This window comes from Neofelis nebulosa, chromosome 16 (assembly GCF_028018385.1).
Source record: "Neofelis nebulosa isolate mNeoNeb1 chromosome 16, mNeoNeb1.pri, whole genome shotgun sequence".
Classification (NCBI taxonomy): domain Eukaryota; kingdom Metazoa; phylum Chordata; class Mammalia; order Carnivora; family Felidae; genus Neofelis; species Neofelis nebulosa.
The window spans coordinates 32,337,001-32,360,189 of NC_080797.1; the positions used below are offsets into that span (position 1 = coordinate 32,337,001).

Here is a 23,189-nt window from a genome sequence, read left to right on the forward strand (position 1 = left end):
GATTAATTTGATGATGCACATAAAATGTCTTCATTGGGAGCTTTCTGAAATTATTGTCCATAGCAAGAAAACTCTTGAGCTGACTTGACAAAGAAGCCAGAATTGAAGTAATCACATGTTGTTAAGTATCTTTTTAGGTACAGAATTTTTATCCTTGGGTTCAAATCACGCATGTTTGGGCTTTCTCCTTCAGAGACATGGGATCAACACAGGTGTCACTTACAACAGTTGAGAGCATCCTCATGATGACCCTTGAATTGGAAACACTGTAAGTTGATTTTTCTTATGTGTATTTTCACTTAGTTGTTTATTTAGATTTGTTTTATTGTTTTCTTAAGTCAGATTTATTGAGGTATAAAATTTACTCTTTTTAAGCATACAGTTTGATGAGTTTTGACAAACGTGTAGTTATGTAACCACCACCACATTTGAGACGTAGAACATTTCTGTCACCCCAAAAGGCCCCTATGTGCCTTTGCAGCCAATCCCCTTTTCTCACCACCAGCCCTGGCAACCACCAACATAATTTTTGTCCCTATAGTTTTGCCTTTTCCACAGTGTCTTATAAATGAAATCATACAAGGGGCACCTGGGTGGCTCAGGCAGTTAAGCGTCCGACTTCAGCTCAGGTCATGATCTGGCGGTCTGTGAGTTCAAGCCCTGCATCGGACTCTGTCCTGACAGCTCAGAGCCTGGAGCCTGCTTCGGATTCTGTGTCTCCCTGTCTCTCTACCCCTTCCCCATTTGCACTCCATCTCTCTCTCTCTCTCAAAAATAAATGAACATTAAAAAAAATAATAAATGAAATCATACAGTATGCAGTCTTCTGTGATTGGTTCCTTTCAGCATAATCCTTTTGAGATTCATCCATGTTTTTTTTTTAACTTTCTTAACGTTTATTTATTTTTGAGAAACAGAGAGCTAAGCAGGAGAGGGGCAGAGAGAGAGAGAGAGAGAGAGAGAGAGAGAGAGAGAGAGACAGAACCCGAAGCAGGCTCCAGGCTCTGTCAGCGCAGAGCCCAATACAGGGCATGAACCTGCGGAACATGAGATCATGGCCTGAGCCAAAGTCGGTCACTTATCTGACTGAGCCACCCAGGCACCCCAGAGACTCATCCATGTTTTTGCACATGTCAGTAGTTCATTTCCTTTTTATTGCCGAGTAGTATTGCAGTTGTGAGGATATACCAGTTTGTTTATGCATTCATCAGTTAATGGGCATTTGAGTTGTTTCTAGCTTTTTGGCCTTTATGAATAAAGTTGCTTAAAACACTTACATGCAGGTCTTCGTATGAGCATATGTTTTCATTGGGGGAGGGGGGCAGGTGGTAAAATACCTAATGGCAGGATTGCTACATCATATGCTAAGTGTATATTTAACTTTTTAAGAAACTGCTTACCTGTTTTCTAAAGTGGATGTACCATTTTGCATTCCAGCCAGCAGTATATGAGATCTTCTATCTATCCTTTCTTCTAAGGTCTTTATCTATTTTTCGTAAGGTGAATGTTGGCCTTAAGATTGAGTTGGGAAGTATTCCCCTCTCTTCAATTCTCTAGTACAGTTTGTGCAGAATTGGCATTATTTTTCCCTTAAATGTTTGCTAGAATTCACCAGTGAAGCCATGTGGGCTTGAAGCTTTCTTTGTGAGAAAGTGTTAAACTACAGATTTTATTTTTGTAATAGTGCTACTTAAATTACATACTTTATTTTTTTGAGTAGTTCATGTCTTTCAGGGAATCTATTTCATCTTGAAGTTATTGACATAAAGTATTTTATAACATTCCCTTATTATCCTTTTAGTATCTGTAGAATTGTAGTGATGTCATTCCTCTCATTTTTGATATTGATAATTTGTGTCTTCTCTTGTCTTTTCTTGATAAATCTGGCCAGAAGTTTATCAGTTTTACTTATCTTCTCTAAAAAGTGCCTTTTCATTACACTGACTTCTCTATTTTTGTTTTCCTTTTTAAAAATTTCTGCTTTGATCTTTATCATTCCACTTTCTCTCCTTACTCAGTGATGAATTTCCTTTTCTTTTTCTAGTTTCTTAAAAGTGGACCCTGGGGAAGATGAATACTATATGAGCAACATCCCACATGTTGACATGTTGTGTTTTCAGTTTCAGTTGGTACAAAATAGTTTCTAATATCCATTTTGACTTATTTGACCAATAGGGTTACTTAGGAGTGTGTTGGTTAGTTTCTAAATATTTGGAGATTTTACAGATCTGTTAATTTGTTATTTAATTCCATTGTGGTCACAGAACAATATGCTGGATGACTGAAATCCTTTTAAATTTATTGAGGCTTGTTTTATAGCCAATGAATTCTGGTAATAGATGAGAATATGGTCTATTTTGATAAATATTATGTGTCCACTTGAAAAAAAATATGTAGTCTGCTGATTTGGTGTGGAGTATTCTATAAATGTCAACTAGGTCAAGTAGGTTGGTAGTATTTTTCAAGTCTGATGTATCATTACTCATTTTCTGTATATTTTTTCTGTCAATTATTGAGAGAGGGATATTGAAATCTCCAACTATAATTGTGTACTTATGTGTCTCTCTTTCCTATTCTCCTTAATATATTTGGAAGTTCTGTTATCAGATACATAAATTTTTAAGTTATGTCTTTTCTAATAGTTGACATTTCTATCACAATGGAATAACCTCATTTATCCCTGGTAATATCTTTGCTTTGAAATTGACTTTGTCCTATAGTAAATATAGCCACTCAAGGTTTCGTTTGATTAGTGTTAGCAAGGCATAATTTCTTCCATATTTTTAACCTACTTATATCTTTGTATTGAAGATGAATCTTATAGACAGCATATAGTTGGCTTTTGCTTTTTTATCCAGTATGACAACTCTATCTTTTAATTAGGTGATTATACCATTTATATTTAATGTAATTATTTACATGATTACATTTAAAGCTACTGTCTACTCTTTTCTATGTATCCCATCTGTTCTTTGTTTCTTTTCTTTTTCTTTTTCTTCCTGCTCTTGGGTTGATTTAGTACGTTTTATTATTTTTTGGTGGGGGGATAAATAGTTACAACTCAGGTTTTGTTATTTTAGTAGCTGTTTAATGGTTTGTAGTGTTCATGTTTAACTTATCACAGTCTATCTTCAAATGATATTATATGATTTCATGAATAGTATAAGAACCTTACAATAAATAGTGTACTTCGATGGTTCCCCTCCTGACCTTTGTGCTATTGTTTTCATACATTTTACTTTTAGCACACCATATTATTTTTTGTTTGTTTGTTTAAATAGTCAATTATCTTTTTTTATTTTTGTATTTTTGAGAGAGACAGAGTGCAAGTGGGGGAGGGGCAGAGAGAGAGGGAGACACAGAATCTGAAGCAGGCTCCAGGCTCTGAGCTGTAGACACAGAGCCTGATGTGGGGCCTGAAATCACAGACTATGAGATCATGACCTGAGCTGAAGTCAGATGCTTAACTGACTGAGCCACCTGGGTGCCCCTCAATTATCTCTTTTATTGAAGTATATATAGATCATGTAATATGAAATTAGTTTCAGGTGTACAACACAGTGAACTTTTATATACATTATGAAATGCTCACAACACAGTGATCAATTATATACATTATGAAATGCTCACCACAATAAGTATATTACAGTATTATTGACTATATTCCCTATGCTGTACTTTTCATCTGGTGACTTATTTATTTTATAACTGCAAGTTTGTACCTCTTAACCCTTTTCACTCATTTTGTCCATATCCCCAGTTTGTTCTCCATATTTACAAGTGTTTTCTCTTTTTTGTTGTTGTTTATTCATTCATTTGGTTTTTTGTTTATTTTTTGTTTATTTTTTACCTTGTTTTATTTTTTATTTTTTAAAATTTACATCCAAATTAGTTAGCATATAGTGCAACAATGATTTCAGGAGTAGATTCCTTAGTGCCCCTTACCCATTTAGCCCATCCCCCCTCCCACAACCCCTCCAGTAACCCTCTGTTTGTTTTCCATATTTATGAGTCTCTTCTGTTTTGTCCCCCTCCCTGTTCTTATATTATTTTTGTTTCCCTTCCCTATGTTCATCTGTTTTGTCTCTTAAAGTCCTCATATGAGTGAAGTGATACGATTTTTGTCTTTCACTGACTAATTTCACTTAGCGTAATACCCTCCAGTTCCATCCATGTAGTTGCAAACGGCAAGATTTCATTCTTTTTGATTGCCAAGTAATACTCCATTGTATATATATACCACATCTTTCATCCATTCATCCATCAATGGACATTTGGGCTCTTTCCATACTTTGGCTATTGTTGATAGTGCTGCTATAAACATTGGGTGCACATGCCCCTTCAAATCAGCATTTTTGTATCCTTTGGTTAAATGCCTAGTAGTACAATTGCTGGGTTGTAGGGTAGTTCTATTTTTAACTTTTTAAAAACCTCCATACTGTTTTCCAGAGTGGCTACAGCAGTTTGCATTCCCACCAGCAGTGCAGAAGGGTTCCCCTTTCTCCACATCTGTTGTTTCCTGAGTTATTAATTTTAGCCATTCTGACACATGTGAGGTCGTATCTCATTGTGATTTTGATTTGTATTTCCTTGATGATGAGTGATATTGAGCATCTTTTCCTGTGTCTGTTAGCCTTCTGGATGTCTTCTTTGAAAAACTGTCTATTCATGTCTTCTGCCCTTTTCTTAACTGGATTATGTATTTGATTTTTTTGGGTGTTGAGTCCTCTATATATTTTGGATACTAGCCCTTTATCAGATTATGTCATTTGCAAATATGTTCTCCCATTTCATCAGTTGCCTTTTAATTTTGTTGATTGTTTCCTTTGCTGTACAGCTTTTTATCTTTTTTTAATGGATGTTTGTTTTTGAGAGAGAGAGCACAAGAGTGGGGTAGGGGCAGAGAGTGAGGGAGACAGAGGATCTGAGCAGGCTCCGCACTGTCAACAGAGAGTCGATGCGGAGCTCGAACTCACAAACCGTGAGATGATGACCTGAGCTGAAGTCAGAAGCTTAACCGACTGAGACACCCAGGTGCCCCAGAAGGTTTTTATCTTGATGAGGTCCCAATAATTCATTTTAAAAAATGTTTGTTTGTTTGTTTGTGTGTTTGTTTATGTTTATTTTTGAGAGAGAGAGACAGAGTGCAAGCAGGGGAGGGGCAGAGAGAGAGAGAGGGAGACACAGCATCTGAAACAGGCTCCAGGCTCCAAGCTCTCAGCACAGAGCCTGACACGGGGCTCAGACTCACGAACTGTAAGATCATGATCTGAGCCAAGTCAGATACTTAACCAACTGAGCCACCCAGGTGCCCCTATTAATTAATTAATTAAGAACATGGACACACACATACATGTATGCATGGGGGGGGGGGGAGCAGAGAGAGAGGGAGAGAGAGAATCTCAAGTGGAGAGAGAATCCTGATGCAGAGTTCAATCCACGACCCTGAGATCACGACCTGAGCCAACACCAAGAGTCAGGCATTCAACCCGCTAAGCCACCCAGGCACTCCTCAGTAGTTCATTTGTACTTTTGTTTCCCTTGCCTCTGGAGACATGTCTAGTAAGAAGTTGCTTTAGCTGAGATCAAAGAGGTTTCTGCCTGTGTTCTCCTCTAGGATTTTGATGGTTTCCTGTCTCACATTTAGGTCTTTCATCCATTTTGAATTTATTTTTGTGTATGGTATAAAAAAGTGGTTTAGTTTCATTCTTCTGCATGTTACGGTCCAGTTTTCCCAACACCATTTATTGCAAAGACTATCTTTTTTCCATTGGATATTCTGCTTTATCGAAGATTAGTTGACCGTGTATTTGTGGCTCCATTTCTCGGTTCTCTATTCTATTCTATTGATCTATGTGTCTGTTTTTGTGCAGTACCACACTGTCTTGATGATTCCAGCTTTGTAATACAGTTTGAAGTCCAGAATCATGATGCCTCCAGCTTTGTTTGTTTGTTTTTTCCCAACATTATAATTCGGGGTCTTTTCTTGTTCCATACAACTTTTAGAATTGTTTGTTCTCGCTCTGTGAAAAATACTGGTGTTTGATAGGGATTGAATTGAATGTGTAGCTTGCTTTGAGTAGTATAGACATTTTAACAATATTTGTTCTTCCAATCCTTGAGCATGGGATGTTTTTCCATTTCTTTCTGTCTTCTTCAATTTATTTTCATAAGCGTTCTATTGTTTTCAGCATACAGATCTTTTACCTCTTTGATTAGGTTCATTCCTAGGTATCTTACGGTTTTTGGTGTATTTTTTTTTAATTTTAGAGACAGAGTGTACAAGTTGGGGAGAGGGGCAGAGGAGAGAGAGAGAGAGAGAGAGAGAGAGAGAGAGAGAGAGAGAGAGAGAATCTTAAGAGAATCTTAAGAGAATCTTAATCTAATCCATGCTGAGCGTGGAGCCTGACACAGGGCTCGATCTCACGACCCTGAGATCCTGAGCCGAAATCAAGAGTAGGATGCTTCATTGACTTAGCCCATCCAGGCACCCCTTGTTTGTTTGTTTGTTTGTTTGTTTTTTTCTGAGATTCTACATATAAGTGAAATCATATAGTGAAATGATATACATACATATAGTGAAGTGAAATCATAACCTATATAGTTACCAGTTCTAATGTTCTTCATTCCTTTGTGTGGATCCACATTTCCGTCTGCTATCCTTTTCCTTCTGCTTAAAAATACTTTCTTTAGGGGCACCTGGGTGGCTCAGTCAGTTAAGCATCCAACTCTTGATTTTGGCTCAGGTCATAATCTCACAGTTTGTGAGCTCAATTCCCGCATTGGGCTTTGCCTGGGATTCTCTGTCTCCTCAGTGCTCTTTCCCCCTTGCACACGCATACTGCACGTGCCCTCTCTCTCTGTCTCTCAAATAAACATTTAAAAAAATACTTCCTTTGGCATTTCTACAGTGTAAGCCTGCTAATGATGAATTCTTCCAGCTCTTGTATGTCTCAGATAGTCTTTATCTTGCTTTTATTTTTGAAAGCTTTGGGTATAGAATTCTAGCTTGATAGCTATTTGGTCCCCCTCTCCTTTTCACTGCCTGAAAGATGTTGCCCCACCGAGTTCTGGCTTACATTATTGCCAACAAGAAATATGTTGTCATTGTTATATCTTCGTTGCTCTGTGTGTCATGTGTGGTTTTGTTCCTTTGGCTGCTTTTAAGATTTGCTCTTTATCGCTGGCTTTGACCAGTTTGATTATCATGTGCCGTGGTGTAGTTTTATCCGTGTTGAATGGATTAAACTAAACATGTAGTTTAATCCATGTTGTGCTCAGAGTTCATTGACCTTCCTGGATTTGTGAGTTTATAGGGTTTACTTATTTGGAAATGTGGGGGCTATTAGTTTTTCAAATTTTTTTTATATCTCCTCTCCTTCGTGGACTCTAAGTATACATATATTAGGCCACTTGAAGTTGTTGCACAATTCATTGAGTTAAGTAGAGGCATGGGGTTTTTTCCATATATGAAATACTGTTATAATAACTTTTTTAAATGTCCTTGTCTGCTAATTGTAGCATTTGTGTAGATTATGGATTAGTTTTTGATTGATTGCTTTTTTAAAAAAAAAAAATTTAACATTTATTTATTTTTAAGACACAGAGAGTGATCAGGGAAGGGGTAGAGAGAGAGGAAGACAAATCTGAAGCAGGTTCCAGGCTCCGAGCTCTCAGCACAGAGCCTGATGTGGGGCTCAAACCCATGAACCACGAGATTATGACCTGAGCCAAAGTTGATTGCTTTTTATCCTCAGTATGGGCCATATTTCAGATTTATTCAAACTCTTAGAAGTCTACCCTCTTTCTGTGTGCTCTCAACCCAAAGTGAGACTTTTGGCTTGGAAGGAGTTACCTGTGTATTAAACTACTGATCAGTGTCACCCAGTTCTAATCTCTATCTCATTCTAAGGGTACCATACCCCATGTCATCCTTACCTTTCTGTTGGGCACCTCTGTCCTTCTATCTGTGTATTTATAATATTCAAGAGCAGCAGTTGGCCAACTGGTCCCTACCCAACCATCCAGGCCATGTGCCTCAAGAATTCCTTTTTGCACAGCCCTGTGATGACTTTGGCCCGCCTCTTCTACCTACTCAAGTAACTCCTTTACCACTAATTTAATTGTCTGTGTTTCCATTTGTAGGATTTTACCTAGCCGTATGGCCTGCTGTCTCTGCCAATTTAAAAATACTGTTGAGGTTGTCTGTAAGACAGTCAAGCTACATTGTGACAGTGCATGTCTGACAAATGGCACACGTTGTGGTAAGTCCTAATTGCCTGATGATAAATTTGTAAATTTTTATTTTATTTGTGGTTTAACTTTTATTTTTAATCAACAATGGTAATTTTTTTTAATGTTTATTCATTTTTGAGAGAGAGAGCATTCACGTGTGTGAGCTGGGAGGGGGCAGAGAGTGAGTGAGGGGGACAGAGAATCCGAAGCAGGCTCTACACTGACAGCAGCAAGCCCCATGCGGGGCTGAACTGTGATATCATGACCTGAGCCAAAGTCGGATGCTTAACTGACTGGGCCACCCAGGCACCCTAACAATGGTAAATTTTTAAACTAATGATGTCATTGCCTTATTTTTACTCATTCAGAGTTCAGATCCCTGAATTTCTAAGAACTATTCCTTTGTTAAAAGTCAGATTCTCAGTTACATTATTAAGTCAACTACCCCAAAATGAAAACCTGTTCACATAGTGCATCACAGTTTATAAGCTGATTTTACGTGCGTTAGGTCTCAGGTGCCCTTTGTCTTATAGGACAGGTGGAGATACCTTTTTGTTTATTTTGTTGTTTTTATAAGTGTGTAAGAGTACAAGTGATGCTGATTTCTGAAAAAGTTTTATTTGGAGCCTCTGTGTTTCTGTTCCCTAACCAGAAGCTGCTACCCAACCGTTCTAACGGGTGAGAGGGCTCTTCTATTCTTGGGCTGTCCAACTCTTGTTCTGAATCTTAAGCTTTTCTATCCAAAACACAGGTGCTTTTAGGTATTTTTCTGTTCTTAGGTTTTATTGGCACTAACTTGGTGACTTCCAAAATGTGCTTTTGCACCTGGATAGCTTGAATATGGGTCCCTGTCAATGGTCTAGGGCACAGCATAAATTACACTTTGCTACTTCTATAAGTAGTGTTGCTTATTTTCCAAAACAATGTTTTACCAATTATCTTACTCCCTTCTCCCTTAGAGGTGGGCAGAATAGGCATTTTTTTTTTTATCTCCTTTGACAGGCGAGGAAAAATGAGATCAGAGGTGCCTTAGCCTAGCACTCGAGTCTCCTCTCCCGTTTTGGGCGCTCCGCCAGCCCGCTGCTCCTCCTCTCTCGTGACCTTTATAACCTCCTCCTCCGACTCTCACCAGCACCACTAAAAATACTTTTAATTCTTCTGGAAAAACCCAGCTGCACAGTGCTGTTCAGTGTACACAAGCTGTACGCTTGACCTTCATGTAGTTGGAAGCTCTGGATGGTTCTCTCAGTAAAGCTAGCAATCTGGAAATGAAAGGAAATGAAGGCAAAGTAGGCATTTGACCAAAGTTTCTTTATCCCTTCTGCATTTTAAAACCTCAAGTATCATTCCGTTGATTTTTTTGAACGCCCCACAGTGGCATCTCTCTCATACCTGGAAAATCTCTTAACCTATACCCCAGATCTCTGCCCAAATTTAAGCAAAGAACCAGGGTGGACTTAGCGGGTCTTGTTTTTAGTTTTTTCTGTCTAGAGCTTATGTTACGGGAGGTGCGATATATGGGAGCAGGGACCAAGCGAAGGAATTGGTGGGTGGGCGGAGAGGGCATCCACCAGATGAGGACCTGCTGGTGACGGGTGTTGTCCCGTGCATATGTGATGGTAGCAAGAACTCAAGGCCACTGAAGACGTAGAAGGAGGAAGACTCGCGCTCCCTCTGCCCCCGAAGCAGGACAGGGTGGGGTATGTGAATGCCAGGAGTCGCACTAGAGCTGCACACAGTTTAGCCGAGTATCTTCCGGCCTTGGCTTTTCTTGAGGCCTGGGCAATCGGCCCTTAGGGACCAATGGAATAACTCTAAATATAGTTATTCACACTGTGGAATGTTCTGAGGAAATAGCTACTTTTTCAAAACACATCTTTTTGTCCTTTTGTTGTTGCCAATCGTAGGTCCAAGTTTGAGTTCGTCTCCTCTCTAAATGGCGCTCAAGTATTTGCTGATTCTTAATTTGCTTGACTGGGACGTATGACTGCATTGACAAAGAGCTGTGCTGTCAGTCTTTCATTATCAAAACTCATCTCTTCTTCTTCTTCGACAGATCAGGAAGTATACCTAAGGAATGCAGAAGGATCATTCATGAAGGTATTGACAGCTCGAAAGAAGAGCGCCAGCACGGAGCTGACTATTGAGCCAGAGAAGGCATCCTCAGACATAGATCGTGTCAGTTTGTCAGCCTTTATGAATGAGCAGCTAGACTTCAATGACGAAAGTGATGTCATTAGTGCACTGAATTACATATTGCCTTATTTCTCGGAGGGCAATCTAGAAGACGTAGAATCGACGCTGTTACCGTTGATTAAACTTCTGTTTTCAAATGTGCAAGAGGGAGACAAGCCCGTGGGTCACTCGATGAACGACACAGGGGACCCTTCTCTTAAACCTGGATCCAACAATTCAACTTACAAGAATAAACTGAGAAAACTCTACTTTCTGGAAAATTTGTTAGATGCAGAAATTCAGGAAAAAATTGATGACGTGAAAAAGAAAGAAAAAATGGCCATGCTTATACATTCCAGCCTTTTAGGTCCCAAGTTTAAACGTCAAATCTTTCCAAAGAAATTGGAAACTGCCCAACCGCAGGAGAAGAGCCTAGACGAGGTTGAGAGTGTGGGGGAAAAGTCCCTGAGAGTGAACAAGGTCATCAAGGGCCCAAAGGGCATACGGAAAAGGCACTTAAAAGAACTGAGACATCAGAACATCCAGAGTAAACAGAACGCCCAGCCATCTGTGGAGAACATGGCCAAGGAAAGAAGGCTCAGGACACCATCCCCAGGAGAGCTTCCCGTGGCACACAGGCCCAGCAAATCAGTGGGAAGCTCCTTCAATCCAGAGCCTTCGTTCATGGATGAGCACAAGGCAGCGGTCTCTTCTCTCATGAAGCAATACTTTTTGGACAGGCCTTCTGCCACCCCCGCTCCCAAGGAAAGAAGGCTCAGGACACCATCCCCAGGGGAGCTTCCCGTGGCGCACAGGCCCAGCAAATCAGTGGGAAGCTCCTTCAATCCAGAGCCTTCGTTCATGGATGAGCACAAGGCAGCGGTCTCTTCTCTCATGAAGCAATACTTTTTGGACAGGCCTTCTGCCACCCCCGCTCCCAAGGAAAGAAGGCTCAGGACACCATCCCCAGGGGAGCTTCCCGTGGCGCACAGGCCCAGCAAATCAGTGGGAAGCTCCTTCAATCCAGAGCCTTCGTTCATGGATGAGCACAAGGCAGCGGTCTCTTCTCTCATGAAGCAATACTTTTTGGACAGGCCTTCTGCCACCCCCGCTCCCAAGGAAAGAAGGCTCAGGACACCATCCCCAGGGGAGCTTCCCGTGGCGCACAGGCCCAGCAAATCAGTAGGAAGCTCCTTCAATCCAGAGCCTTCGTTCATGGATGAGCACAAGGCAGCGGTCTCTTCTCTGATGAAGCAATACTTTTTGGACAGGCCTTCTGCCACCCCCGCTCCCAAGGAAAGAAGGCTCAGGACACCATCCCCAGGGGAGCTTCCCGTGGCGCACAGGCCCAGCAAATCAGTGGGAAGCTCCTTCAATCCAGAGCCTTCGTTCATGGATGAGCACAAGGCAGCGGTCTCTTCTCTCCTGAAGCAATTCTTTTTGGACAGGCCTTCTGCCACCCCCGCTCCCAAGGAAAGAAGGCTCAGGACACCATCCCCAGGGGAGCTTCCCGTGGCGCACAGGCCCAGCAAATCAGTGGGAAGCTCCTTCAATCCAGAGCCTTCGTTCATGGATGAGCACAAGGCAGCGGTCTCTTGTCTCATGAAGCAATACTTTTTGGACAGGCCTTCTGCCACCCCCGCTCCCAAGGAAAGAAGGCTCAGGACACCATCCCCAGGGGAGCTTCCCGTGGCGCACAGGCCCAGCAAATCAGTGGGAAGCTCCTTCAATCCAGAGCCTTCGTTCATGGATGAGCACAAGGCAGCGGTCTCTTCTCTGATGAAGCAATACTTTTTGGACAGGCCTTCTGCCACCCCCGCTCCCAAGGAAAGAAGGCTCAGGACACCATCCCCAGGGGAGCTTCCCGTGGCGCACAGGCCCAGCAAATCAGTGGGAAGCTCCTTCAATCCAGAGCCTTCGTTCATGGATGAGCACAAGGCAGCGGTCTCTTCTCTCCTGAAGCAATACTCTTTGGGCAGGCCTTCTGCCCCCCCCGCTCCAAAATCCCCACCTGACATGAAAAAAGAATCAAAAGACTTAACGTACACCATTTTTGTTCTAGAAGATGCAAATGCTAGAGTTAGAAATATGAAGGCTTTCGGACCAGCCTCACACCCCAGAAAGACACACCGCTTTCATAAAAGTCGTTCCCGTGTGGTCCACAGAACACCCAAGGCCAAACCGAATCGAAAGTCCAGAAAGGAAAGTTCACTCAGTAATAGACAGCTGCTTGCAAAGAGGCCTCCATCCTCTGCAGTCAGGAGCCTCATAAATTCCCCTTCACGAGAGGATTTTTCATCTCCGGGAGAAGTGAGTCCTCAGAAAAATCCTTTTCCAGAATTATTTGCTCCTTCAGGAAGTTACAGAGAAAACGCTACTGTAGAGAACACTACTGCCCAAAATGTTTCTGAAGAAAATATTTCTACAGGAAACACTACTGTGCCAGAACAAACCCTCCCTGAATTCACAGACCGTAAGAATCTTTGCGCTGCTAATTCTACTGTTACTGCAGACAACTCTATGCCGACCGTTAAACAAACCAATGATACACAACGGGAATACCACAATGCGGGCACTGGCTTGCCCCCAAAAGCCACAGGCTTCACTGTGTCAAAGCTCTCGTCCTCAGGTGATCTGTTTGAAATTCAGTTAAACCAGCAGCTACAGTCCCTCATCCCCAGCAATGACGTGAGAAGGCTCATTTCTCATGTTATCCGGACTTTGAAAATGGACTGCTCTGAGACCCAGGTGCAGCTGGCCTGTGCCAAGCTCGTCTCCAGAACAGGCCTCCTGATGAAGCTTCTCAGCGAGCAGCAAGAAGTAAAGGTGTCCAAGGCAGAGTGGGATATGGACCAATGGAAAAATGAGAATTATATCAATGAGAGCACAGAAGTCCAGAGTGAACAGAGAGGGCAGGAGTCAAGGGAGGTGAGGATAAATCCCAAAATGTGGGGTCTTGACATTTAGGTGGTTTAGGACATGGACCCAAGCACAAGGACCAGGGGCTCCTAGTCCGGGTCTTGTCTTGGCCACATAATTTTGGCTAAGGCAGCGATCTGCCACTTTGCTCATTTAGGAAACAGTGCCGCTGTTCCCAGAGTAGACAAAAAGAGGACCTAACATACAAGATACATCAAGTCTTGAAGAAAATGCTAATGATTAAGATTACATATCACATTAGATTTGGTATATTCCTTAAGAACCTATAAGCGATTCATCGGAAAGAATGGGGTTTTAGAGTCGTTAAAGAATAGTTAACTTTCATCCTATCTCTGTTTTCTAAAAAAATTGTTCTTTCCCTTTTTTTAGCTCACAAAAGAAGTTCCAGGCTATGGCTATAACAACAAACTCATCTTGGCAATATCTGTGACTGTAGTAGTGATGGTTTTGATCATGGTTTTCTGTCTCATTGAGGTAAGGACAACAATTAATTCAGATTCCCAGACTATATTCCTTCTTTATAATAGATTCAGAACCCACAAACTGAAAATCAAAGCCACTTTCCCACCTATCACGACTTGATATCCCTCTTCAGTCTGGAGGACTGAGATATGCTTTGTCCTTTTATTGCAAAGTATATTCCAGGGATTTTAAAAGGAACCCCACTGCCGGGAGACATCTGTGGATTGTAACCAAGATAACAAGCCATTAGCTTGTTCTGAGACATTAGGTCTAAGAAGGCCACAGTTGACATGATAGTAAAATTTCTTCAACTCAAAAAAATTATGTCGATTCGATGCACTCACCAGTCATCCTCCTACTACCACTGATTTCTTTCCTCGTTGGCTAAAATGATGAGAGAGAAATAGTCTTCACCTTCATGGAGCTATCAGTCATCTTGGAAGAAAGGGCATGGCTTAGAGATAAAAGTGTCATCTTGTTGATTAATTAGATGTACCTACAGCTCTCTCCTCCACTACGCAAGGCATTGTGTAAACAGGTTCAGTTAAAACCCGGCAGCTAAAATCCTGCATCAGGCTACTCAAAGCGTGTCATAATTACAGTTGCCTATTCCTGGAGCTTGCCTGTTTACCTTTTATTCAATTATGTATGAATTGAATATATATTCAATATATTTATTCAAATATACATATGCTTATTATATATCTATATATCTATGTCTATATCTATATCTATATCTATATCTATATCTATATCTATATATTGCCATCTGTCATGGCAACCCTCCATTTCAGCCAAAGCAGCCCCTCACCATCCCCTAGTCAGACCATGCCCATTCCTACTTTTGTTGGTGACTTTGCCCACTTGAAATTCCTTTATTTCACTCTGCTGGTGGAAGTCCCGTGAGCCTTCAAAAGCCAACTCGAGTTCATCTTTCTTCACAAAGCCTTCCCCGAATACTGTAATACTCCTGGACCTAGTCCTTCTGTGAGATTGTCACCATTTCTTAGGGTCTGCAGTGACGCATTCCCCTCCCCTGATCACAAAAATATGCTAAACAGTTTGTTAAAAGGCAGCTCCTCAAGAGAGAAATATCAAGGTCATGGATCAGAGCAGAGATATGTAAGGCTTCCTGGTCTATCAGACTTGAGTAAAACCTGACTGGATGTATTAACTGCTAAGGAGAAACATGTCTGTCTTCTGGAGGGTTGGTCAGTAGTAAAAGCATAGAAATGGTGAGGAAGAGACCAACATGGGCAGTGCCCACCTAGCCTTGCCTAAGAGTAGAGATGGCACCTCAGGCAGCAGATGAGAGTCAGGCCCACCAGCCGGGCTGTGCCCGCGGGGCAGATGGATGGATCTAGCTACCTCCGTCCTTTCCATGAAACACTGGATTCAGCTAATTACTTTTCTTCCACTTCTCTTCTCACCAAATAGCCTTCTGGTTATACTTCAGTGTGCCACAGAGGCCTGTCTCCACAGGAGGTAATGCCCAATCATGTGGACACAGATGCCCTATCTGTGGAATGGATGTTTTCCTTATTGTCAAGTCATGACCTGACATTCTGATTTTGATCAGTCCTGTGACATTGGTAAGGTGATATTGCCTCCATGCAGAAAGAAGTGCGTTCTCTCTTGATGAGATCAGAGTCTGATTTCTCAGCCTAAGAGCCTAGGAACTAGCGTGGGGTCAACTTACCATGACCTCTGGGAAGAGAAATCATTGGCCATTGTCCAGTCAGTACTCTGCATCTTGAGGTGGCCTGCAGCCTTTTGCTTTTGGGAAGTTCTATAAACTCCTATTGCTGTTTTAAATTCCTATGTGGTTTAACCTTGTGTTTATATTTTTTTATGTGGTTTCATTATTTCCTCTCCCTACTTAGATGATACACTTTTTGAGGTCAGAGACCATGCAGTTTTTTTCCTGTAGTGGACAATAATGATGTTCAAAGGAAGAGATGAGGCATTGTGTCAATTTCACAATGAGGAATAATGCAACCTAATATTTATGTGAAGTAGCCTACAGAGTCCAGCAATAGACAGATCCGTGGATGACTAGGACTTTTGAAATGTTACCTTTTAGAGGCGCCTGGGTGGCTCAGTTGGTTAAGCGTCCTACTTTGGCTCAGGTCATAATTTCATGGTTCAGGAGTTCGAGCCCTGTGTTGGGCTCTGTGCTGACAGCTCAGAACCTGGAGCCTGCTCTGGATTCTGTGTGTGTGTGTGTGTGTGTGTGTCTCTCTCTCTTTGCCCCTCTCTCACTCTTTCTCTCTCTCTCTGTCGCTCTCAAAAATAAATAAACATTGAAATGTTACCTTTTAGTATTCAAATCAGTGGAAGAAAATAAATAAATGGTAATAGAACAACTGCTTAATTATTTGGGAGGAAAATAACAACAGATCCCTATTTCTCACCTTAAAAAAACATATTTCAGTACATGTAAAAAAAGAGAAACAAGAACCCCTCAAAGTACTAGAAGAAAATAGAATCAATACTTTTATAATCTTGTGGTGAGAAAAAGCTTTGTGACCTGATACCACATGCAGAAACATTTGATAGATTTGATCGTCTTGTCTGATTTCTGCTTGGAATAAACCAGACATCTGATTTAATCCCCACAGTCCTGTGAGGATGATATCACCATCCTTCTTTCCTACATAGAAGGGGATCAGCTTAAGGCCCCTGTGGCAAAACCCAAAGCAGAACCCAGCTGTGCCTGCAGTCAGCCTGTGCTCCTATCCCACTGTTCCGTCTCCTTCACGATAAAAACACTGACAAATATTTGAAACATTGAAATTCAGTGAAAGCCCTTGAAAGGATTAATATATTTCATATGAAGAGAGTTTTATAAATCAACAGGAAGAGGACAAACAATCCAGGGGATCAAGGGGGCAAGGACTACGATGAACAGGAGGTGTGGACAGTCCGTCACCATATCTGCCTCATGGCTTATGGGACATGGGTCTTGTTAACAAGGCCTTTTCGCCTCATGGTATAAAAATAGTCTCTGATATTTTCTTCTGTACTCTTATAATATTTGTTGTGATTTATTTATTTTTAATCCGTATGGAATCTGTCTGGTGTTTTGGTACGGTCAAGGTAGGGGATCTAACTTTTTTCCCTTGCATAAAGATCCAGTTACTTTAAAATCTTTTATTGAATGGTTCATTCTTTCTTCATGGGTCTAAAATACTATTTTTATCTGGACTCTATTCTATCAACCTGGTTTTCTTTTCCTGTATCAGTATCACGCTACATACTTAACTGCAGTTGCTCTGTAAGAACGTATTTTAATGTCTGCTCCGTGATCTTCTTTTTCATCCATTTTGTAGCTATGCTTGCACATTTTCTCTACCAAATGTCAGCTGGCCAGTTTTTGTTTAAAAAACTGTCTTGGGATTTGAATGGGATTGCCTCGAATTTGTAGGTTAATTTGAAGGGAACTGACATCTTTACACTATTCTAGGAAAATAGTGTCTCACATCACGTATTCGTTTCTTCTTAATGTCCTTCAGAAGAGCTTTAGTGTTTTCATCGCATAGGTCTTACCCACTCTTTGCTAAGTTTATTCCTAGGTACTTTATGCCTTTTTATTGATAATTGTAAATGGGATAATTCTTCCGTTTTTTGATTAATTATTTATGGAACATAGGAAAGTCATTGAGGTTTACATGTTGATCTCTTGATTTTATATATATCTAGCCATCTTGCTGAATTCTCATATTTCTTCCAATAAAATTTTAATTGATTCTCTTGGGCCTTTTAGTTTGTCTGTAATTTCGTATGCAAATACGTCTTAGTTCTTCCTTTCCACGACTCCATTTTTTTTTTCCCCAGTGCATCAGTTAGGACCTCCTCAACACCAATGAATAGCAGCAGTGATAACAGACATCCTACTCTTGTCCTTGACTTTAAAACAGTGCTGCTGTTTAGGTTTCTGGTAGACACTTTTCTTTTCCTCCTCCCAAGAATTTTTATTAGGAATTATCTGTTGAATGTTACCTGAGGCAGTCAGTAAAATGTATTACCAGCTGCACACGAGTTAGGTGTTATTGAAGAGTCAAAGGACTATTAAACAAATTCCTGTCCTAGGAAAAGTTATCTCACTGGGTAGATAAGACCTAAAATGCAAAGGAATGAATAAAGATTTGGAGGGAATGGTTATTGTGATGGGTAACTGTGATCATGCTTTCTTCCAAAACAGATTTATTCTCATAGAACAGCAGCCAAGGAAGGTAAAGAAGGAGGCTCAAGGTAAATATTAGTCTGGCAATCGTTAAAGTAGAATTTTAGAACTAGATTTTCAAACTCATCTATTTCAATCCCCTTGTTTTACAGCCAGGAAATCACCAAAGGCAGAAAGAATACATATTTGGCCTAATGCTTTGCCTGGATCCAGCAAAGTTAGCTGCCCAGCCAAACCCGAGTTAGAATGGGACTGGCACAGAGCACCTGCTCACTAGACCTTGAAAGAAAGATCGTGGGGGGACGGGGGTGGAAATGTTCAGACCCGTTCCCGCTGGCGGTGGGCATCAGGCCTGGCCACAGACCTTCTCAGAGGCTCTGGAGAAGGGATAGGGAGGGCCAAAAGTCGTGGGGTGAAGGGGCTAGTCTTCAAGCATGATGGAAGGCAGAATACATGAGTCCCTCCCGTAAAGTGGGGGGAAAACTTCCTTCTTCCTCCTTCTGGTTTTCGAGGCCCCGCTCTCCATTCCCTTTATCCAGACCCAATAGAATTTGAACTGGGAGAGACCTTAGATAATCATTTATCTCTTCCTTTTATAATAATGAGATGGAGAAGGAGAAAAGGAAGATGTCTTGCCGGACGGTTGTATCACTAGTACCACTAGAACCAGAAAGAAGATGGTTCCTTTCCAGTTGGGCACGTCTCTGACTACACTGTTCTTGGGCTGTGAACTGCATTTCATGTCACAACTCAGTGCACACATACCGTATAGACATAAGTACCTTCTAAAACAAACTTACCATACACTCTGGTTCTTTCTGTTCTGTTTTTTTTAAGTTTATTATTTATTTGGGGGGGAGGGTGGAGCAGAGAGAGAGAGAGAGAGAGAGAGAGAGAGAATCCCAAGCAGGTTCTACACTATCAGCACAGAGCCAGACACAGGGCTCAATGTCACAATCTGTGAGATCATCACTTGAGGCAAAATCAAGACTTGGGCTGCTCACCTGACTGAGCCACCCAGGTACCCCCTTTTCCGTTTGTATTCAAAAAGAGTATTTTGTGTTTTAGCGCTAGCCGTGTGTTTTCAGGTGATTTCACGACTCACTCACTCATCTGCCTGCAGTGTGAAAGTCAGTGAGCTAGATAACTGCTGGTTGGACTCAGGCATTCACTCGGTGCGATTCATCTTGTAAGGTAAAGCAGCTAGGAAAATAGAAACACCTCCCCACCCGCCAGCAAATGATGCCTGTGAGGCTAAGCCTGGCGGGGACTGATGTAAAATGCTTCTGGAGAGAGTTAGGTGCTTCTGCCGTGTGGTCACCCAGTTTGTTGACTGCACAAGGGCACTTGGCCAAGGGCCAGAAGGTGAGCAGGGTGAAAACCCTGCCTATACTTCATGTCAAGTTACATACAAAGGTCTCCCAGGGACACTGTGGGGCCATTATGGACAGACACAGGAAAATTCTGAAAGCCCAGCATGTATGGAATTATTTCTGAGATCCCAGGTCTGTGTTGATTTTGCTTGCTAATAAGACTGGAGAAATACATTGTGAGAGGCACGGAAAATGGTACGAATCACTAATTGTCTGTGTGTGTGTTTCCTTCAAGGGGCTTCTTTGGATCTCTGGTGCGTAAGAGATGCTCAGAGGAAAGTGACAATCAGGTAAATCTGAGGAGGATAAAGTACCGTGGCTGGAGAAGGCAGGGGAAACAGACCTAACGTTGTCCTTTCTGTTCTCTAGGAGGGCTTTTTCTGGAGAAGGCGGCCACTTTGGCTTAGGGACATGTACAGACCTCTCAATGCCACACGCAAGAAAAACATGGCACAGAAGCTACACGACAAGGATTCTTCTGATGAAGATGAGATTTTCAACATGGAACTAGGGTACGTGATTGGGGAAGATTTTCTCTAAAATGAGGAAATTATGAAGAGTTGAATTGTTCCTTTCGAGAGTCAAAGCCTTGGCATTCTTCTCCTTTTCCCAGGGAGGCTGGCAAAGCCACAGCAGAGAAGACTCGGACCACAGATTCCACTACTGAAGAGCTGGGTGACGAGAGTGAGACAGCATGTGAGATTGTCACAGAGTGAACGCCGTCCTGCCTCAGGCCACCTACAAAGTTTACTTTCCGATACTGGCTTCTCAGCATTGCTTATAAAATACTTGTTTTTCTCATATTAAAATGTATAAATCCATAACCAATTCTAGCCACGTGGTAAGGAATTAAAACGTAAACAGTTAAATATTTATCTACAGACAACAGGGGCCACAGGCGAGAGAAGCAGGACTGAAGCCAGAGTCCCTCGTGGTAGCCAGTATTTCCACAAGACACAGTATGGGCAAAGTAGGGTGAATGGGGCGTCTTTCCATCATTTCCCTGATACGGTCAGTCTCTGGAAACTGGAAAACGTATCTTCAAGGGGCTTAGACTATTAAGTTAATTAACAGCTTATTCTGGTGCTCTCTCCCCTGGCTCACCAAATACCAGTTATTCACAACGCGCTTGACCCCCTGCCCATAGAGGATCATCTCTCTCTGGCCCCTCTGTAAGGTCTTTGGGGTTGCCAGACTATTTGGATCGCTGAGCCGACCTCCACTGTAGGGCTGAGGCCTGTCTTTCTTCCAAGAGCTCAAACTCAGACACAAAATGTGTAGTTGGAAGTAGGATGTTCCTCAACCTTACAAGCTAGTAGATAATTCCCATTGGGCTTCTTTGTTTGTTTTCTTTAAAAAAAAAAAAAAAAAGTCCCCACCCTCAGAGAGCTAGCAGGGAGATGCTGGAGGGTTAGAGTAAAGAATGTGTGAGAGCAGTAATTACCCAGGACTGCCCTGCTCAGGCCTTTATTTCAGAAAACTTATTGGTGGGGGCACTTACTGTTCACCTGTACCCCACTAGCCTCTGCTGACCCCACCGAGGGTCGGATGCGTGCGGCTGGGCTCTCTCCAGTTCAGCCCAGCACCACACCTACCACTGCTTTCCTACCCAGCTCAGATCAGGGCTGCACGATTCCAAGAGATAATGCAGCACAACGTGCAGAAGACGCAAACATCCCTCCACTTCTGCAGAGGAGGGCGTTAACCAGTCACATTTAGGATGTTGGGAGGAGTCGGGGTGCCTGGGTGGCTCAGTCCACTGAGCATCCGACTTTGGCTCAGGTCATGACCTCATGGTGTGGGAGTTGGAGCCCTGCATTGGGCTCTCTGCTGTCAGCACAGAGCCCACTTCAGATCCTCTGTCTCCCTTTCTCTCTGTCCCTCCCCCCAGCTCACACACTGTCTCTCAAAAATAGATAAACGTTAAAAATAATGAAGTCATCTATACTTTCTGAGTACATGAATGACAGATTTTAGAAAAAGGACGTCAGAGTCAAAATACAGTAGTGAATAAAAGACATCCTGAATTAACAAGGTGTGATAATCTCTTTTCTTAATGTCTGTTTATTTTGAAAGAGAGCAAGGGGGGAGGGGCAGAGAGAGAGGGAGAGAAAGAGTCCCAAGCGGGCTCCGTGCTCCGTGTGGAACCGGATGCGAGGGACTCGATCTTACGACCGTGAGATCACAGCCGGATGCTTAACCGACTGAGCCGCCCAGGCGCCCCCGACAGTCTCTTTAAATGCCCCCAAATAAATGCTGGTGGCTTAGCGATAGGTGATGGAATATGGCAGCAACCGCTGGCCACCAACAGAGTCCCCCGAGGGGACAGTAGGACTGGGGCACGGCCCAGCAGGTTTGGCAGGGTTGGTAGGAACGGTTCCGAGCGGGGTGATTGGCCCATCAGTGCCTCTTCGGCTTTATTAGTTTGCTGCTGCTGGGCAAGGACACCTGTTCTCCTGGTGCCTGCTCCCGTTCCCCCAGCGTTTTAGTGAGAACGGCCACCAAGTGTCTGTCTCTGTGTGGTGACTTCAGTGAGCCAACAAATAAGTGTGTTGAAAGCACAAGACTAGAGAGTAACAGTAATCGGAAGCGGCAGCAGCACCTACTTTACTACTTGCTTACTTGGTGTCAAGGCCTGGGTTGGGCGTTTTGCAGCCTTAATTTAGCCCAACAGTCCGTGAAAACATACTTTATCATCCCCATCTGGCAGATAAGGGGACAGGGCTTAAAGGATGTAGGTACCCTGTTCAGGTGCCCAAGGCCGCAAGTCCAAAACTGCCAGGTAGGGGTTTAATCCAGGCCTGTTAACTCCAAAGCCTGCTGACGGTTATACTGCCCTGCTGCAGGGTGCAGGGCTACAGAGACGTCTAAGCCATGGTCACCATCAAAGAATCAATAATTACAACGATGAGGATGGTGGCCGCTCCTGTTTGGTGAGCACCTGCTTTGAGCCAGGCGCAGTACTAGGCCCTTTAGTCACTCTTAGGTCACAAGGGCAGAAACTCCTCATACCAGCTCAAACTCCTTCATGAGCTGGGTGGAGCGGGGGCCGGTGGTGACTTTTTGAAGAAGAGAGGTGGACACAGAGACAGAGCTGACGAGAAACCAGGAAGACCCATCTGGGCATAGTTGGGCTTCCCGAAGTGTGGGCCGGGATTCCAGGCAACTCCATTCTCCTATTTTGGAATATTTCCATTAGCTCAAATGTGGTTCATAAAGTGAAGCTTAGAAAATGTTGTTTCTATAACACGACCTCAAATTTGCACAGTACGTATCAGTCTCAACTGCTACCTTGCCGTATTTCTTTTAATTTTTTTAATGTTTATTTTTGAGAGAGAGGGAGAGAGAGAGACAGAGCGTGCGGGCAGAGAGAGAGGGAGACACAGAATCTGAAGCAGGCTCCAGGCTCTGAGCTGTCAGCACAGAGCCCAATGCGGGGCCCGGAGCCATGAATGGTGAGACCATGACCTGAGCCAAAGTCAGACGCTCAACCAACTGAGCCACCCAGGCGCCCCATTCCTCAAAAGTTTTGAGGCAAAATTTCGGGAATAGCTTGGGCACTTCTGCCCCTGGGTCTTTTGTGAGATTCTCAAGATACCACAGGGCTGCAGTCATCTGAAGGCTCGACTGAGTCGGAAGTGAACCACTTCCAAGGTGGTTCACTCACTTAACATGGCTGTCAAGGGGGTTGGAGGGAGGCCTCAGATCCCTGCCATATGAGCCTGCCCACATGCTGTTTGACTGAGTGTCCTCACAGCATGATGGCTGGGTACCTCCAGAGTGAGTGATCTGAGACAGAAATGACAGAAGGTATCCTT

General features: G+C 42.7%; 1 protein-coding gene and 1 long non-coding RNA gene across 20 annotated transcripts in view; one reads left to right on the plus strand and one right to left on the minus strand.

Moving 5' to 3' along the window:
* Positions 1-20,195, plus strand: part of LOC131498188 (leucine-rich repeat-containing protein 37A3-like) — a 63,956-nt gene extending 43,761 nt beyond the window's left edge. For 18 of the 19 annotated variants that reach the window (XM_058705185.1, XM_058705186.1, XM_058705187.1 and 15 more), the window contains 8 exons: positions 194-268; positions 8,146-8,264; positions 10,292-13,338; positions 13,720-13,824; positions 18,017-18,066; positions 19,607-19,661; positions 19,741-19,883; positions 19,985-20,195. In XM_058705185.1, the coding sequence (XP_058561168.1) occupies positions 194-268; positions 8,146-8,264; positions 10,292-13,338; positions 13,720-13,824; positions 18,017-18,066; positions 19,607-19,661; positions 19,741-19,883; positions 19,985-20,087 (3,697 nt within the window). In that variant the 3' untranslated portion in view covers positions 20,088-20,195. Of the gene's footprint in view, positions 1-193; positions 269-8,145; positions 8,265-10,291; positions 13,339-13,719; positions 13,825-18,016; positions 18,067-19,606; positions 19,662-19,740; positions 19,884-19,984 lie in introns of those variants that run through there. The other variant, XM_058705182.1, reaches the window with a different exon arrangement.
* Positions 8,835-14,680, minus strand: LOC131498198 (uncharacterized). The gene is made up of 2 exons (XR_009255340.1): positions 14,157-14,680; positions 8,835-9,497 (listed from the first exon to the last, which is right to left on the minus strand). It is a non-coding gene; the product is annotated as an uncharacterized LOC131498198 (long non-coding RNA).
* Positions 20,196-23,189: the final 2,994 nt, after the last annotated feature.